At 50.4% G+C, this 19,361-nt stretch overlaps 1 protein-coding gene across 1 annotated transcript in view; it reads left to right on the top strand.

Moving 5' to 3' along the window:
- The window catches only part of GTPBP6 (GTP binding protein 6 (putative)), an 82,486-nt gene that overhangs the window by 1,487 nt on the left and 61,638 nt on the right, over window positions 1–19,361 (top strand). Inside the window, exons 2-5 of the mRNA XM_075336632.1 lie at window positions 9,867–10,004; window positions 10,931–11,001; window positions 12,163–12,293; window positions 13,643–13,713. Coding sequence (XP_075192747.1) covers window positions 9,867–10,004; window positions 10,931–11,001; window positions 12,163–12,293; window positions 13,643–13,713 — 411 coding nt within the window. The remainder of the gene's footprint in view (window positions 1–9,866; window positions 10,005–10,930; window positions 11,002–12,162; window positions 12,294–13,642; window positions 13,714–19,361) is intronic.

Raw genomic sequence — 19,361 nt, 5'->3', positions numbered from 1 at the left:
AATTATATAATTAATCTTGGGCTGTTCTGTTATCTCGATCTTGAATCCCACGTCTGTGTGTTCGGCTAATAGTTACCGTGAAGCGGTTGGTGGCAGCGAGTTGTGCCAAGGATTATTGTGGGGAGGCCAGTGAGATTCGGGGAGGTTTTATATATTCCGCCCGCGGAGGTCGGGGGAATATATACCCTACTCTCACCGGGGACCCTTCAATAATCGGCATAAGTAGTATAGCGGCCTCCTTGCTTATTGTTGGGCAATTCCATAATTGGCCTGACTATAAGAGGGGCGCTAGAGAGCGCGTCACGTGCTCTGTCTGTCGGTCGGGAGGTATAAAGGAGGGGTGACCCCCACTTGTTACCCCCCGATTGTGACGTACTGGTAGCCAGCGCGGGGGATTTCTGAGTGACCCCCCCGGTGGTTCGTGACATATTGGTGGCATAGCGGTGGGATCGAGATAATAGTGTGTGTGAGTGTGAGACCCATACTCCCAGACACTAAAGACTGCCTGCAGCAGCTGTGGCTGCTGGGGTCTTCAGACTAGCTCAACACTAGAGTGTCAGAGTGCAGATACTGTAAGGTGTGTGGAGGCATCAGGTGTCAGTTCTGTGTCAGTGACCAAAAGTCTGCAAGAATGGCTGAGAGCACCAGGAGCAAAGCCAAAGGAATGGCCGATGCTAAGGCCAGAGACGATGAGGAGGTTGTCCACGAGTCCTCCAGGAGCCAGACGCCAGAGAACAGCTCTGCAGAGGACATCGCACAACCTGGCACTGCTGGACAAAATGAGGAGGAGCTCGCCCAAGGGTCCTCAACGAGCCAGATGCCAGCCCTCCGCTCTGAAATGGACAGTGAATCACCTGGCTCTGCAGCGTGCCGCAGATCACCACTTGCCAATCCCTCCGGCCTGAGAGGTGCAGAGGCCCTCCTTCAAGCTGCCTTGGCCAGGCTTATGGCTGGAGACCGGGATACCTACGAGATACTCATGGCCGAGCGTGGGCGACAGGCAGCGCGTGACGCTGAGGCTGCGGAGCGGCAAGCAGCGAGTGACGCTGAGGCTGCGGAACGGCAAGCAGCGCGTGAGGCTGCGGAGCGGCAGGCAGCGCGTGAAGAGCGAGAGCGACAGGCAGACCGTGACTACCAGCTGCAGCTAGCTCAGCTCCGGCCCTCATCAGCCACATGTGACCTTCAAAACACCAAACTTCCAAAGGTCCGTGTTGAGGACTTCCCAGTGCTGGAGAAGGATGGAGACTTGGACTCTTTCCTGACTGCTTTTGAACGGACTTGCTTGCAGCACCATCTGGACAAGGATCAGTGGGCCAAATACCTGACCCCCCGTCTAAGGGGTAAGGCCCTGGATATCCTTGGGGACTTGCCTGCTGAGGCAGATCAGGGCTACGACACCATCAAGCGGGCCCTGATCCAACAGTACAACCTCACTCCAGAGTCCTACCGCAAGAAGTTCCGGACCCTGCAAAAGGGACCAAAGGACTCCTGGGCTGACCACCGGCGGGCACTTGCCCGAGCTGCCGACCACTGGACCCAAGGCCTGCAGCTTTCCACCGGACCGGAGATCCTGGACTTGTTCATCACGGAGCAACTCTTGTGGAACTGCCCTGAGGATCTCCGCCAGTTCATCCGAGACCAGAAGCCAAAGGGGTCCACGGCTACAGCTGCCCTGGCCGATGACTACACCAACAATCGGGCTCCTGAGGCCAGGAGAGCAGCCACCAGCAGCACCTGGAGAGGGGGTAAGATGAATTCTACGACTGCCCCACCTGCCCCTAGACTGCAGGGGGTGTCCCCCTCAACTCCCATCTCCAGGCCCGTGGCAGAACCAAGACGGTGCCACCAGTGCAACCTACCTGGACACTTCAAGGCCATGTGCCCTCAGCGTCCCAAGGCCCCGGCTCCGTCCCAAGGGCCGCCCAAGGTGTATTGTGTGGGTGGGGGTGGTGGTAGGTCCCTGGACAGCTTCCAACCTGTCACCGTCGGCCGGTCTGTGACCATAGGACTGCGAGACAGCGCCTCGGAGGTGACTCTGGTGCGGCCTGACATGGTGTCCCCCCAAGACTTGATCCCGGGAAAAACCCTCGCTGTCTCCGGGATTGGAGGCATTGACCCGGCGCTGCCTGTTGCTGACATTTATGTGGACTGGGGCGCAGGGCGAGGGGTGAGGGAGGTGGGGGTAACTGATCGGATCCCTGCAAACGTGCTACTTGGGACAGATTTGGGGCAGATAACCTCCCAGTTTGGGCCCCCCCCAAGGGCTGAACCTTCAGCCCGTACTGACATGACTCCTAACAATGTTAATGTGTTATCTATGAATGATGTAAGGGAGGAGGGAGTGAACTCTGATTTTTCTGCTTGCATAGACACACACTCAGCTGCAGCTGTGACAGGGGAGGGGGTCAGAGAAAGGTGTGACAATGCCTCTACAAGTAATCAGCCTGTGAGCTGGGATCTGTTGCCCTCTGCAGGGATAAGCAGAGAGCAGGGTGCTGCAGGGGGAGGACCAGTGTGTGGGGTGGGGGCTACCACAGCAAATGTGGGGTCCCCAGAGATTTCACAGCGGGGTTCTGTTGCTGCAGGAGGGGAACAGGCAGGTGAGATTGGGGCCGGTCCAGGAGCGGAAGTGCTCCCAGGTAAGATCTCGGTGCATGGTTCCCCCACAACCGGGGTGTCAGGAAGCCAGGTAGGTCTGCCTGAACCGGCGACTTGGTCAGGAACGGAGGAGGAGCAGGCACGACCCACGGTCGCAGCGGCTGTGGCCGCTGTCACCCGCAGTGGGAGTGCTGGAAGCCAAGGGGCCTCCCGGAGGTCCGATAGCTCTTCCCCTTCTGACCAAGTGGCAGCCGAGTCAGGTGGAGGCCAGGACACAGGTCCCGGGGTACTGACTGAAGATGTGACAGTCTCGTCGATTCTGGCCACATCTAGTCAGGGGTTTCAGGCAGCGTTAGAAGCTGACGACAGCCTGAAAGCTCTTAAGGAGCAGGCGGCACAGCCTCCCTCGGACTCGGACCCGGAGCGAGTGGTCTGGGACCAAGGACGGCTGTACCGGGCCACGGTCCAGCAGGGTTCACCGGAGGCGTGGCCCAGGGACCGACAGTTGGTGGTACCCTATCCGTTCCGGACGGAGTTGTTGCGGATCGCACATGAGATTCCGATGGCCGGACACCTAGGGATCGCTAAGACCAAGGCCAGGTTAAACCAGCATTTCTACTGGCCAAAAATGGGGGCCGATGTTGTTGCCTACTGCCGTTCGTGTGAAACCTGTCAGAGTGGGGAAGGCGGGGCCACACCCCAAAGCCCCACTGGTATCTCTGCCAATCATCGATGAGCCTTTCAGGAGGGTGGCTGTGGATCTGGTCGGCCCGCTGGCCATCCCCAGCAGCTCCGGGAAACGCTTCATACTGACGGTAGTGGACTATGCCACCCGGTACCCAGAAGCAGTGGCCTTGTCGTCCATTCGGGCTGACAAGGTGGCCACCGCATTGCTGGAGATTTTCTCCCGAGTGGGTTTTCCCCAGGAAATGCTCACTGACCGGGGGACCCAATTCATGTCCCAGCTGATGGAGGCCCTCTGTAAGCAAGTCCAGGTGCGACATCTGGTGGCCAGCCCGTACCATCCACAGACTAATGGCCTGTGCGAGCGGTTTAATGGCACCTTAAAGCAGATGCTTAAGATGTTGGTCGACTCCCATGGGCGTGACTGGGAGCGGTATCTCCCACACCTGTTATTTGCTTACCGGGAGGTTCCACAGGCCTCAACAGGATTCTCACCGTTTGAGCTCCTGTACGGGCGACGTGTGCGGGGCCCCCTGGCTCTGGTGAAAGAGGCTTGGGAAGGGGATTTGGCCACCCCTGGAGTGTCGGTTATCGAGTATGTCATGCGCTTCCGGGACAAAATGCAGGCCTTGACGCAACTGGTACACGACAATATGGCTCAAGCCCAGGCCGATCAGAAGCGTTGGTACGACCAGAACGCTTGTGAGAGGACCTACCAAGTGGGTCAAAAGGTGTGGGTACTGGTCCCCGTACCACAGGACAAGCTTCAGGCAGCCTGGGAAGGCCCATACCTCGTGTACCAGCAGCTCAACCCTGTGACGTACCTGGTCACCCTGGACCCTGCCCGTGGAAGGCGGAAGCCCTTCCATGTGAACATGATGAAGGCACATCATGAGCGGGAGGCATGTGCGCTCCCCGTGTGCAACCTGCCCGAGGAGGGAGAAGCGGAAACCCTCTTGGATATGCTAGCCCAGGTTAGGGCAGGCGGATCCATTGAGGATGTGGAGGTTGGCCACCAGCTCTTGGAGGACCAACGGTCCCAGCTGTGGGCCACCCTACACCCCTTCCGGGGGTTGTTTACCAACCAGCCCGGAAGGACTAACTTGGCTGTCCATCACGTGGACACTGGGGATCATCCCCCGATCCGGCGTTCAGCATATCGGGTCTCCCTGGAGGTGCAGCAACACATGCGCCAGGAGATTGACGAGATGCTGAAGCTGGGGGTGATCCAGGCATCCAACAGCGCTTGGGCCTCGCCTGTAGTCCTCGTCCCTAAGAAGGACCGAACCACTCGGTTCTGCGTGGACTACAGGGGGCTCAATGCTGTCACGGTCGCCGATGCGTACCCAATGCCACGCATCGATGACCTGCTCGATCAGTTGGCCGGGGCTCAGTACCTGACCATCATGGATCTGAGCCGGGGATATTGGCAGATCCCCCCTGACTCGCAAGGCCAGGGAACGCTCTGCCTTTATTACCCCATTTGGACTGTACGAGTCCACGGTGATGCCATTCGGGATGAGGAATGCCCCTGCCACTTTCCAGCGGATGGTCAACACCCTGCTCAAGGGACTTGAAGGGTACGCGGCCGCGTACCTGGATGACATTGCCGTCTTCAGTCCCACCTGGGAAGATCACCTAGAGCATCTAGCACAGGTGCTCAGGCGGATCCACCAGGCAGGTTTGACCATCAAGCCGGGAAAGTGTCAGCTGGCCATGAGCGAGGTCCAGTACCTCGGTCACCGGGTAGGCGGGAGAACACTGAAGCCCGAGCCTGAGAAAGTGGAGGCCATCGCATCCTGGCCCACCCCCAGGACCAAGAAGCAGGTGATGTCCTTCTTGGGGACCGCTGGGTACTATAGGAGGTTTGTTCCACGCTATAGTAGCCTGGCAAAGCCCTTGACGGACCTCACCAAGAAGAAGCTGCCCTCTGCAGTCGATTGGACAATGGACTGCGAGACAGCCTTCCAGGCCCTAAAGGACGCCCTGTCCAGCCCGCCCGTGCTACAGGCAGCCGACTTCACGCGGCCGTTTGTAGTACAGACCGACGCCAGTGACTTCGGCCTCGGTGCGGTGCTCAGCCAGGTGGACTCTGCGAGCCAAGAGCACCCAGTCTTGTACCTGAGCAGGAAGCTGTTACCAAGGGAAGTGGCCTATTCCACGATGGAGAAGGAGTGCCTGGCCATAGTGTGGGCCCTGCAGCGTCTGCAACCCTATCTATACGGGCGCCACTTCATCGTGGAGACGGACCACAATCCCCTCAGCTGGTTGCACACCGTCTCTGGGACGAATGGGCGATTGTTGCGATGGAGCCTTGCGCTCCAGCAATACAACTTCACCATTCGCCACAAAAGGGGCCGTGACCACGGTAACGCAGACGGGCTGTCCCGACAAGGAGAGGTCGCGGACGGGCGCACGGGGGAACACCGGAGTGTGCTGCCCCCTAGCGCCCTCAAAAGGGGGGAGGTGTGAGGCAAATCCCGGGATATGAAGATGAATTATGACTTCCAGTCATAATCGCTCATCACTCCCTGGCAGTGCCCCCCTCCCTTCTTGTTCTCAATGTCCAGCATCTGTGAAGGTGTTACACCTCCATGGCCATCTCCTGTGATATGGAGATGAGATGATGTGGGAACAATGGACACAGGAGGACTCCCTGCCGTGACCCTGTGGTAGGAGCTGCTATCTAATTAGCAAGCTTGGAAGTATCCAGACAGAACGACTCCAGTAAAAAATGGTTCATATCTCGCAAGCCATATTTCCGATAAATATGGCAACCATAAAAATGGTGTCTCCGCATGCGGACGATGCTGGCACACCCTTTTTATGGGAGCGGGAGCTTGGGAAATACCCCAGGCGTGATATCAGCCAATGTGGAACTAGTAGACGAGTCATGAGTCCTCTCATTCTGTAGCTAAATTCATAACTGTCACAATGAGAGCATTGGCGTCCGCCTACGACGCTCCCAGGCAAAGTTATGGCCCATATTCCATGTTGTGGATTGTCCATAACTCCAGCCAGGGGTGGAGCAGTGCTCCCTCTGAGGTCACTAAGGTAGGAGGGGACCTGGATTTGCCCAGGTTGATAACCCTACTTCGGCCATTTTCCAGGGTTCTTTCGCTGGGGGTCACGTGTAGGAAACATCTGTGGGAGTTCCTGGAAACCTGGCCTACAGCGCCCCCCTGTGGCCAGACGCACAAGGTAACTGCGGGAACTGTGTATGCCTGTTTGTAAACCATGCTTTATCTGTAACTGTACTCTGACATATGTATATTCTGTAGATTCCCTATTGTATATATTGTAGTTTCTAGTGTGGCTTTAGGCTGATTAAATTATATAATTAATCTTGGGCTGTTCTGTTATCTCGATCTTGAATCCCACGTCTGTGTGTTCGGCTAATAGTTACCGTGAAGCGGTTGGTGGCAGCGAGTTGTGCCAAGGATTATTGTGGGGAGGCCAGTGAGATTCGGGGAGGTTTTATATATTCCGCCCGCGGAGGTCGGGGGAATATATACCCTACTCTCACCGGGGACCCTTCAATAATCGGCATAAGTAGTATAGCGGCCTCCTTGCTTATTGTTGGGCAATTCCATAATTGGCCTGACTATAAGAGGGGCGCTAGAGAGCGCGTCACGTGCTCTGTCTGTCGGTCGGGAGGTATAAAGGAGGGGTGACCCCCACTTGTTACCCCCCGATTGTGACGTACTGGTAGCCAGCGCGGGGGATTTCTGAGTGACCCCCCCCGGTGGTTTGTGACAGGGCTCCTGGGGCGCAACACAGGTAATGGGGCTCCTGGGGCGCAACACAGGTAATGGGGCTCCTGGGGCGCAACACAGGTAATGGGGCTCCCTGGCCTCCGGTACGTGTTTGGCAGTTTTCTCACATACCGGAGACACGTACACACGTAGACCTATGTATTCCTATGGTTTTGGACACACGTAAGTATTTGCACATGGAAAGTGTGTCCGTTCTGTACTTACGTGTGTCCGTGTGTTTCTCACGCCGACATGTCCGTTTTCTCTCCGTCATCATGGGTGTCACACGGAACGCAAACATGTCACACGTAATGCAAACGGACCACATGGATGTGTTCCGTGTGACACGCATCGGAGAGAAGACATGTGTCTGTGAGAAAAAAAAACAAACCTTTACTCACCTTCTCCTGCCCTGCAGTCTCTGCCACTGCTGTCACTTGCTGCCGACCGCCGCTCATTATGCTCATTGCATATTCACTTCACTGCGGCGGAAGCAGCAGCAGCGGTGAGGCGGCAGGACCGGAGACCGAAGATCAGCACCACGGACAGCGACGCCAGGGACAGGTGAGCAGAAAGTTCCTGTTCTCCGTGTGTTATCACGGATAACACACGGAGAACACACGTAGCCCATAAACCCGGGTCACAGAGGGCAAAACGCACCTCTGACACGTCCGTGAAAAACATGCGTGGTTTTTCAGAGATGTGTGAGAGAGGCCTAAAGCTGAGGATGCATTAAAGGGAATCTGTCACCTGGTTTTTGCTAGCTCATCTGAGAGCAGCATAATGTATCACTTGGTTTACTACGTGCAGCAGATGTGACAGTTCTTAGATGTAGTAGAGCTCAGAAAGCTGCCCCTGCCCACACCACAGCTTTGTGTGTACATTGTATATTGACGGTGAGCTGCTTAGTGTGGTCAAACAAGGGCTCACTTGCAGTTTAGTCCTGGCAGTGATAATCTCCTTCATTGTATGTAAACAAAAGCACACAGCCTAATGCATGACACTGCTGAAATCTGTGCCTCAAAAGTATGCTGTCCTCAGCTTACATAGCAAAAACCTGCCGACAGATTCCCTTTATAAAAAAAAAAGCATAGCGCTGAAGAGGATTTCCAGGTTTTTTGTTTTTGTTTTTTTTTGTTAAACGCCAGCATACTTGCTTAAAGGAGTTGTTCAGTACTGAGACAACCCCTTCTCATTTCCCATGTTCCCCTGATAAAATATCCTCTACTCTCCTCCCATGCCGGTGCGGCTTGAGCAGTGCTGACAATCAAGCAGACATTGCTGGAACCGTGCCAGAATTGGAGGTGAGTTTAAGGCTATGTGCCCACATTGCGTTGTGTCCCTGCAGAAATTTCTGCAGCGATTTGACCAGCACATGTGCGCTTCAAATCGCTGCAGAAATACTGCAGTGAAAAAGCCGATTTCATGCGCTCTGGATGCAGCCCCCACCATAGACAGAGCGGGGGCTGCATCCAAAGCAAACATAATAAGTGATATGTTGCTTTTTAGAACGCGGAGATTTGGTAGCATGCACATGGATTATGCACAATCTTCATAGATTGTGCTGGGGACGCAGGACGCATGCAGTTACGCTGCAGTGCAATACACAACGTGGGCACAGAGCTTAAATGTTTTTTATTTTTTCAGGGATGAAAATGGGGGATGAGAAGGGGTTGTCCACTGCCTAGATATTGGTGGCCTATCCTTGGGTCACCAATCTCCAGATTGATATGTTTTGCACCCCCATCAGGCAGTTGTTTGCAGCGGCAGACGGATGTGCCCAGTGTACAGATATGGGCCAGCAGTGGTCGTTCTTAGTTGCTCCGCTCCTATTGACGTGCTGTATCAACTCTATATTCCAGGGGTCGGGAATCTATGGCCCGCAAGCAGGATGTGGCTCTTTTGATGGTTGCATCTGGTTTGCAGACAAATCTTCCTGTTTGTAAGATGCACTTTCTTCCCCCAAAAACTGGAGGTGTGTCTTACAACCTGTTTATGGCTTACCGGGGCAGCAGTGGTGGCGCAGGGTCAGCGATACTGCAGGCTCGTGGGGTATTGCAGCGGCGGGCACCATTGATCTGTGGGCTACTTTGATTCTTCTGCAGGTGACGAGATTAACTTCAAGAAAATGGGCACGGAGGTGGCATGTGCACAGATAGGACTCAGCGGCCATTTTCTTGAAGTCCATCACGTAGATCTGCGTACGCGCCGCAGCTATTTTCTTGAAATCAATCTTGTCAACTGCGGGAGATTTAAAGCAGGAGGCCTGCAGATCAATGGCGCCCGCAGCAGTATCGCCGACTCTCCGCACACTGACCCTATTGAGCTGTGACATCCCCTCCTCCGTACCCGCAGCATCAGCTACCCTGCCTCCAGGGACCTTCTGAGCCGCTCCACTACTGTTGCTCCCCCCTGGTGAGTATGGTTTGCACGGATTTACATATTAAAATATGTGATGTTCATGGCTTTCTCAGCCAAAAAGGTTCCCGATCCCTGTTGTATTCTATACATCAAGGTGCTACAAACATCTGATTGGTGGGGTGCCAGGTGTTAGACCGCTATGGATCTAATATTGATGACTATGGATAGGCTATCGATATCTATGTACTCTTGTTATACAGGATCAATGGTTTTCCCCACTAACTCCATGTATCACCTCTTCACAGCTGTAAACCATGGAGCACTAAATGGAGAAGAGGGGCTGCAGCGTCCCACTCCATGCTTGGTGACGTAGTGTAGAGTTTGTCTGATACGCGGATGGTTCTTTGGATAGATGTGGATGCGACCTTTTTGTGTTCTGGCTTTTATACTGTTTTCGCTTTTTCCCAGCTGAGCTGCAGGTCGCGGAGGCCGTTGCTCTTGTACAGAGTATTCCGAACTGGATGGTGGTGAATCAGATAATAATGTCTACGAAAACTCCCGATAATAAACACGTTTTCGGCAAAGGGAACTTTCAGGTTCTTACAGGTACTGACCATACTGTATTGTCACTTTTCCTCCTTGATATATTGTGTTCGATTTCCATTTGCAGTCAGCAGGCCATCATCATAAACGGGACTGTGAACTTCCCAGGTAGAATCCTATCTCTGTGAGTCCCATAGTAAATGACAGGCATTTCTGAGATCATTCTCAGTGGTCGGACTCCCACCGATCCGCAGCTTATCACCAATCATTTCACAACAATAAGTAATTATGTAACAACTTTTGCAAAATAACGAAGGCTCCAACCAAACATTTCTGTTGTTTTGCATCAGTCACATGCATTGCTTGACACTTATGACTGATGCGTTGTACAACGGGTGACAAGAATTGAAATTTTTTGTCACAAGAAAGCGGATTCCATTGTAAATCGTGATCGTTCACAATAGCAGGCTGCCGGCTTTTGAGAGCGATCAGCTGATAGGCTGGCTTCTGTGAGCGATCAGCTGGCTTCTGTGAGCGATCAGCTGATCTCCCGGCCGCCGGCTTTTGAGAGCGACTGATCGCTCTCAAAAGCCCAGCGGCCAGGAGATCAGCTGATCGCTCACAGAAGGCAGCTGCCAGGTGATCAGCTGATCGTTCGGCCGCCGAGAGAGAGTATGTGTAGCGAAATCAAAAGGATTCCACTGCTCAAAAAAACGCTACAAGCTGCGTTCCTGCCGCCCGACGGTTAGTCGTTCCACGACTGATCAGTCGGGCGGCGGATACAACGCAAGGGCATCAGTCACAATCCGCCGCTAATACAAGTCTATGGGAAACAACGGAATCCGCCAAACGGATTGCGTTGTTTATCAGAGCGGCGGATTGTGACTGATAATAAACAACGGAAATGTGAACCTAGCCTTACACTTCCATGGTATCAGGGTGTCAGCGCTAAATGTTCAGTCTTATATATTAGGTTTACTGTCTTGCAGAAACCATTAAACGACTTCCACAGCTCACAGCCGTTTTCCTGAATGTGGAAAGACTTTCTTCATTGAGTGAGGTACTGTTGAACTGTATGATCACAACTGTCCTTGTACATGGTAAAATGTTTGTGACCTCAATTATCATGTCTGTATATATGTGCTCATACCCATCATCAGTGTCACAGTGAAGAGTACACTCTATAGTAATATAGCAAACGATTGTTTAAATAAAGGTGGGTTCATATCATGTTTTACCTTACATTCAGTGTCTCCAGAGGGGCTTATATCCGTACCCCTGGAAAATGGGACTCCGCCATAGGCGCTGACAGGGCCATTGACTGTAATGATGCAGATTGAGTCTTTATGCTTTTGTTGTATATAATTTTCGGACATGTAGATGCCGTAGTTGACTTAAAATAAAAATAGGTTCCACTTTTGGATCTGTTTAAGAAAATAATGTTCCTGTACTGAGATCTCAGTGCATAGCAGGGGCAAATTTATGTGTAATGGTTGTATCTGACCATACAGGAACATGATCTAAGCATGTCGCATTTACTGGGGAGGGCGGAAGTTGAAAAAGTATTGAGAGGACAGTATGGGATCGAAGTTGATTGATTTATTTTTTTCTGTGACATAAACCCTGTTAAAAAAAAAATAAAAAACATGAGCAGGCAGATGTTTTACCTCACACAAAGAATCAGCTGTGATCAGACCATACCCCTGTACTGTCAGACACAGCAATTACACAGTACATAGCTGGGGCATATACGATCTCCGCATAGGCACTCAATCTTTTATAAACCCATCCTATTGTGGAACTTTTATTCCAAGATGTACTGATTAAAATGTATTTTTTTTTTTTTTTTTTATTATGGAACCACCCATGTACGGAAACAAACAGAAAATCACTCACTATCATATTGGAGGCATATTTAAATTCTCTGATATCCCAGTTACAGCATTTATGTGCAAAGATCTAATATTTTTTGGGGGGGGAAGCCCTCTGGACATAAAATGTTAGCATAATAAACTGCCTAATTCCTAGCTTTCAGTCCCCTGTGTAATGTTTCACACTGATTCTGCAGCAAGAACATGGGCTTGTATCCATATGGTCTTTCAGCCAATTAAGCTTTTTTGCTACATTTTTGGACAACCCCTTTTGAAACTTTGTAAATTCTTCTTATTTTAATGCTAATCTTGATCCTGGCAATGATTTCTTTCCTTGTATTTTCTAACAGAAAGAGCTGGAGGCAGCCTGGGGCGTGAAGGTATATGACAGATACAGTATGGTGTTAAGTATTTTCCGTTACAATGCCCGCACAAGAGAAGCCAAGCTCCAGATCTCCCTGGCGGAGCTTCCTCTGCTGAGGTATGGACACGACATTCCCTTTCTCTTGGATTTGTTGTTTTATATTTTGAAGATCCTATATAATATCTAGTAGTGATGGCATTTTATAATGTGATAACTGAATTTACTGGTGAATGTTTTTATCTCATGCCGTTAAATGGGTTCTCCACTCAATACATTATTTTGTGTGGTTGTAAAAGATGGCATACGGTCTCCTGCACTCTGCTCCGGCGGTCTCTGCTGGGCAGGGGCCAGTGTTGTCACCATCCGGCCTGGCAGAGACCCATAAAGCATGGGCGCTCAAGCAGGTATTGAAGTCTAGGAGTGTGTATGCCATCTTTATTGTTTTAACCCCATGGCTGGCCACATGGAGACTTACCTATTGACTGGAGAACCCCTTTAGTGGGAATCGGCCCCCAACATGCAAATTAAACCAGCTATCAAGTGAAATGGGGAGCTTGGCCCCTATAGAATGTAGAAGTCGTTCCAGTACGGTACATTTTATTTGTACAGTGCGCGAGAAAATTCCTTTTAATGCAAATAAGGGCGTTGTGCTGCTTCATTAGTGTAGCCAAAGGATCAGTGTACTGTTACGCACCCCCCCCCCCCCAAACTGGAATTTGGGTACCTCCCCTACTTTTGATTGATGGTTTTTGCTTGCACAAAGAAGGCGGTGCCTGAATTCAGTGTGTGTGTGTATTGACCTTGCATGGGCCCAACCGCTCGTACACACAATGTGGGTTATGTTCTCCTCTCTGTGGTTGCAGTGTACTACACTGATACACTCCAAAGTGTAGTTAGCCAGTGACTTCAGGGAGGAGAAACCCAGCCAACCATACAGTGCAGGTGCTAGAGCTGACACTGCATGCTGCCGGGCTCAGGAACTGTCGTTGTGCACACATAGACATGCGGGCAGAGTTCAGGCAGCATTGGTTCTGGGCAAGCGCTATCAATCAGAAAAGGGGAAAGTCCCAAAAAATGCTAATTAAGATGGGTGTAGGGGTGCACAGAGGCCCTTGGCCATGCCATGGATGCACTGACACCTCATCATATGCATTTGAATAATTAGACATATTGTCAGGCTGTGTACCACTAAAATGTACAGGACTGGAATGACTTTTATAGAGAATATGTCCCTTATCAATGCTCATACAAGTAGTTTAGTTTAATGTGTGTTTGAAGCTGACAGAATCCCTTTAAGACTACTTGGCTATTTTCATCAGGCTGACATTTTGATTTATAACTTCCAAAAAGTAATTTTTGGAATCCCTAATAATTATCATTCTAGCCTTGTTTGTTTTGTTTTTTGTTTTGTTTTTTTTTTCCCCCCTCTTTCGTGTAAAAGTTTAATTGTGGAATATCTCCCACAGGACTAGACTTAAAAATGAAACTGCTCATTTAGACCAGCAGGGGGGTGGATCTCGCTATATCATGGGCTCAGGTATGTTCACGATCATAAATATTATTCTGCTGAAGAACGCAGTGCTTTTTTGTTTTGTTTTTTTTCCTACCCAGATTTGTTACAAAACCTGAAAGAGTTCCTAGTCCCAGCCATGTAAACGAGATCTGTAAAGTCTCATGCACTTGTTGCTTATTTTTTTTACTTTCAGATTTAAAGAGAACCAACCACCATGATTTTCCTATATAACCTAAAGCCAGTGCTATACCGCCACTATCATGCTGATTCTCTACATACCTTTAGCTGTGAGGTCGGATGTATACTTTTTGAAATATAGCCAAGTAAAGTTTGTGAAATGCACTGTTGTTTGATAGCAGCTACAGAATATCTAATAGTTGGGTCAGGTTTTGCTAATTTTTCCCACCCTTGTCCTTCCTTCCTTAGATTTTCTGCAGCACCTATCAATCAACAGTGCATTTCACAAACTTTACTTGGCTATACGTATTTCAAAAAGTAAACATCCGATCTCACAGCTAAAAGTATGTTTAGAATCCGCATGATGGCACCGGTATACCGTAGCTTATATAGGAAAATCCTGGTAGTTAATTCTTTTTAAATCTGCAGCATGTCAATTCTTTCAAAAACAGCAAGAATGTGCCTATTTTACGCAGCGTCTCTCCTGCCAAGAGATGCAGAAATTTCAACACGAAATAGTGTGTGCACGTACCCCCCTAAATGTACATTACACAGCAGGAAACAATTAAGGTTCCAGAGATCACATGTAATGCATTATGATGAGCAATTGTCAGACCTGTTACTAGGTCAAGAGGGACTTGTTTTTTCTCTTATTTTATTCCTGCTGCGCCCCTAAGTGTGTTGCTGTTTATCTTTTCTAAGTTTTAGATAAGACGCGCCCCTAAAGAATCCATGCCCTCTTATGGTTTTCATTACCAGAAGAGGGCACTAAATAAAAAAAGCCAAATATATGGGTCTGTAACAAAAATAAAACCCAAAAAGCAAAATACCCAAGAGTAGCAGAAATAAAGCAAGTGCATAAATGATCTTTTTTGAAATGGAGACAGGTCCTCTTTAAGTTGTATTTTGCATCACTATAATATGTATTTTCAGGTCTCCATGGATGTTATTACACTAAAGTAGCACAAGGTGCTGCTATATATCTCTTAAATAGGCCGGCTGGGGCCAAATGAGAGTGTATAGCATTTGATGATTCTCTCATGGCAGAATTGCCTGCTATATATAAATGTCAGTCACAGCAGAGCGTGATCCGAGTGTCTTCTACGGAGCTCCAATTTTGTCATATGCAAGAATCAGATCACAGGCGCAGAGAAGATGGGAGAGATCAATGTCTCCACTGCCTGTCTGGGCGTATATCATCCGAGTATAGTCACATGGTTCACACACACCTCTAGAGACTTCTGGGTGTGCAGGATCCAATTTGCGGAGGCAGGAGAAAAAAATTGCGGCTCTGCACTGCCACATTGTATAACACTGGTCCGAGTGCTATCTGATACAGCAAGCCCTTGGTATATATGTGCTGGTATGGAAATATAAAAATGTTGCAGACACTTTATCTCAAGAAAAATGTAACGAATATAAACACTGTTATATATACACTGTTTCCAATTTGTCTTTTTGCCTGGAATGTGCTTATTTATGTACCTATAGAAATTAACGCCTTTCCGACGTGATGAACAAATACAGCACAGGTTGCAAGCTAGAGAAGCAATCAGACAGTGTAGTCATAACGTACCCTAGGGGAACTAGTAAAAGCAATAAAAAAAGCTAAATATTTTTAAAAAATATGAAAAAAACCCCAAGTTCAAATTGCCCACCATTTGCCCCATTGAAAGTAAAACAAAAAGAAAACCCACATATTGTGGTATTGCGCTTTCAGAAATGCCCGATCTATCAAAAAATAAAATCAATTCTAAAGGGTGTAGCACAAAAAAAAATAAAAAATCAAAACCCCAAAATTGCATTAATATAACAATAATGGGCGATTAAAACGTCACGTCTATCCAAAAATTGTATAATTAAAATAATCATCCGCTCAAGACAAATTTAAGCCGTAACACTGCCCCAGATACAGAAAAATGCGAACACTACGGGTCTTGGGGAAATGGCGCCAAAAGCGCAATTTTTATCTATTTTGATTTTTTTACAAATTTCTTGAATTATTTTTTTTTTTTTTCCACTACCTAGATAAAAGTAAAACTATACATGTACATGTTGGTATCTATGAACCCGTACTGACCTGTGGAATCATACTGCCAGGTCAGTTATACCATATAGTGAACATGGTAAATGACAAACAAGACCCCCCTCTTCCTCCCCCCCTCCCCCAACAATCGTGAAATTGCACTTTTCTTTATCGTTCCTATGGGAGACCCAGACCATGGGTGTATAGCTATTGCCCCCGGAGGACACACAAAGTTACTACACTCAAAACGTGTAGCTCCTCCCTCCTAGCATATATACCCCCTGCTAGCCAGTCCTAGCCAGTTCATTGTTTTGTGTTTCAGGAGGATCACACACACATGCATCTCTGATTTTGATTTTTGATTTTTTCCTTCTGGATCAAAGATTTGGAAGAAAAGCGGGTCCAGCTGGACTCCCGGCATGTCCCTTCTCACCCCACTGTGTCGGCGGTGCTGTTAAGGTTGATTTTCCAAGGCTGGAGCCTTCTCATGCCGCGCTCCTTCACCATCCCATGCTGGGGCTCTGGCTTGAAGTGGGAGCCAACACGGTTCTCACTGCTTTGCAGGAGAGCGGTCTCCATCCGCAGCCCTTTTGCAGGATCCTGCTGGAAGGAGCTATCACCCCCCAGGGACCTGGCAACCTGCGTCTCACAAGCTAAGTATATGAGACGTTATTACCACAGAAAGTGGTCTTTCCAGGGGTCCTTTATGTTTATTATTGGGGGAGTGTGTTTTTATGTTTGGTGTTAACGTTTCCGGCCGGTTCTCCAGTTTTCACTGGAGAACCGCGCCGATGGTGCCTGCACGCCGGCCGCATGTTTTACTCTAGGCCCCGGCTTTGCCTGAGGCCTAGTTTCGGTTTCCACTGTCTCTGCATGTCAGTCAGCAGAGGGACAGTGTGGCTCCGCCCAGCGGCTGTGCAGTACAAGGGAAGGGACACTCCTCACTGAGGAAAGATTCCCTCCCCTGGCCACCTCATTTGCCGCTCTCAGAGTAGGCCCCGCCCCCTCTCCTCGCTCCGGTCGCCATTTTCTCAGCGTTCTCTGTGCCTGCATAGGCACAGAGATTCCACATTGTGACAGGTGGGGGCCGGGGCTGAGGGACTAGAGGGCACAGACATGTCTGTTTAAACGATCTGCAGCCACGACCTCCGGTTTGTGCAGCTGCTTATTTTATCCGTTTATATATGCTGGGGGCCATTCTAGACAGAGCCCCCACCTCTGCAGCATGTCTCACAGAGCGAGGCTGCAGGCTGTTTTTATTATTCCACTGCAGGTAGTCTCGTACGGCTGTACCGAGCTCTTAACCACTGTGGCTCCTCAGCTTGGAGGCTCATTAGTGGCCCCTCCAGCTGCTCCGGTTTCGGTGGCTGACCCCTGGGGGAATCCTATTTCCAGGGGTCGGCTGTTCCGGCATCTGCTGAGCATGCAGCCCCCTTCTCAGGGCGTTTTCTGCTTCAGCTCACTCAGCAAAGCTCACAAGGGACTCTCCTTCTGGGCTCATACCCCGTCCTCCTGACAGGGAGACGCAGGGTCCCCTGTCCTCCCCGTCCCGCAGCTCCGATTACGAGCTGACTCACTGGACGAGGAGGATGTCTCTACCAGGGGCTCGGACGCTACTTTATGTACATTGATCCGTCCGTAGGTGACGCAGATGCGAATGATTGGTTTGCGTCCATTATACTTGTACTGGACCTCCATCCGCCTGTATCAGGGGAGTATTCCCCGTTGGCAGAAAGGCATCAGTATACCTTTAACAGGACGAGGAGTGTGTTCCTTAACCACTCCAGTTTTCAACCCGCTGCGTCCAAGCCCACAGCCTGTCCTGCAGACCCCACAGCGGGGTTCTGCTGCCTGTTTCCCCCTCCCATCAGAGGTGGTCAAGGAGTGTACTCATTCGCCAAGGGTGGCCACTCCGGTGTCTAGTCTTTCAGCCCGGATAGTTGTATCAGTGGCTGACTGCACCTCTATAAGGATCCCACGGTACATTAATTTTGTACTGGACCTCAATCCGCCGGAGTTACCTTACCTAAGAGAACACAACGTGTGTTCCTTAACCACTCCAGTTTTCAGGCCCCTGTGACCAAGCCCACGGTCCGCTCTGACAGTCGCTTCCCATGAAGCGTGATTCTGAGGACTGTTTCCCCTGTCCACCAAGGGTGGTCAAGAAGTGGGCTCTTTCACCTCAGGTGGCTCAGCCCGGACCGTTATGTCAGTGGCTGATGGCTCCTCATTAAGGTTTTGCGGTCCGCCCGGTTGTCCTTTTGGCCAAGTCGGTATGGGGGCGGCAGGAGCTTCGTTCTCCTCAGCTTTACAGCAGTGCGGTTTTTTTGTACCTTCTCTGCTTCTCTGGAGGAGATGCATTCCCTCTCAGGGACTCTATGCCCAAAACGGTTGCCTGAACTTCCAGACTTCAGTTTTTTCATCCTATGCCAGGTCTGCCATGCTGGACACCGCACGGCGGTGTTCTTGGCTACTTTCCTCGCTATCCGCAGGCTCCTGTGGCTTCGGAAATGGAAGGCAGATGCCTCTATAGAGGTTCCTTGCTGGGCTCCCCTTTGGTGGGACCAGTTTCTTCGGAACCAACTGGATGAAATTAAGGAAGCTCTTGGCGGGGAGTGTTCTTCCTTGCCACAAACCTAAACCAGGGAACCTGTCCAGGGCAGGAATCAGTTACGGTTTCGGTGGTTTCCGTTCCTCCATCTGATCGTCCTCTAGCTCGGCCCAGGTTCATAGAACCAAATGGCTCGAAACTGCGTCTTCAGAAGACCGCAGGAGATGCTGCCACTGAGTCAGCTTCCTCCGACCTATCTAGCCACGCCAACAACCTCCTTGGTCGGTGGCAGGCTCTCTCCACTTGGCGACGTATGGTTCTAACACGTCTCCGTTCAGTGGGGGCGGGATTATATCTCCCATGGCTACAGGATGGAATTCTGTCCACCCGCCAAACAGATTTTTTCTGTCAACTCCTCCCGGCTCCAAGGCCGCCGCCTTCTCACAGGCCGTGGCATTTCTTGCAGGCCAATGGAGTAATTGTACCGGTTCCCGACTGGGAACGGTTCTGAGATTTTTGCTTAAATCTATTCCTAGTCCCCGAAGAGGGCGGTGCCTTCCGACCTGGATCTTTAGCTTTTCAAGCATGGTCAGGTGTGGCGTTTTCACATGGAGTCTCGGTCTTGTTCCGTGTGTTTTTCACCGGGTCAATCAAGAACCCAAGGAGATTCCCTAGCAGCCATCGGCATCAGAGATGCCTATCTGCAGGGGTCAATCGCAGTTTCACACCAGCGTTGACTACGTTTTGACAATCGGAGTGGTCCAATTTGTGGCTCTTCCCTTGGGGTTAGCCACGGCCCCTCGAGTATTCTCATTGGGGCAGCTGTGATAGGGTCCTGCACCCCTAGGGATTGGCAGTGATCTTTTGCCCTGGACGGCCTTCTTGTCGGGGCTTCATCCAGTGCTGACTCTTAGCAGA

This window comes from Anomaloglossus baeobatrachus, chromosome 2 (genome assembly GCF_048569485.1).
Source record: "Anomaloglossus baeobatrachus isolate aAnoBae1 chromosome 2, aAnoBae1.hap1, whole genome shotgun sequence".
Taxonomy (NCBI): Eukaryota; Metazoa; Chordata; class Amphibia; order Anura; family Aromobatidae; genus Anomaloglossus; species Anomaloglossus baeobatrachus.
This window is presented reverse-complemented; position numbering and strand designations above follow the sequence as displayed.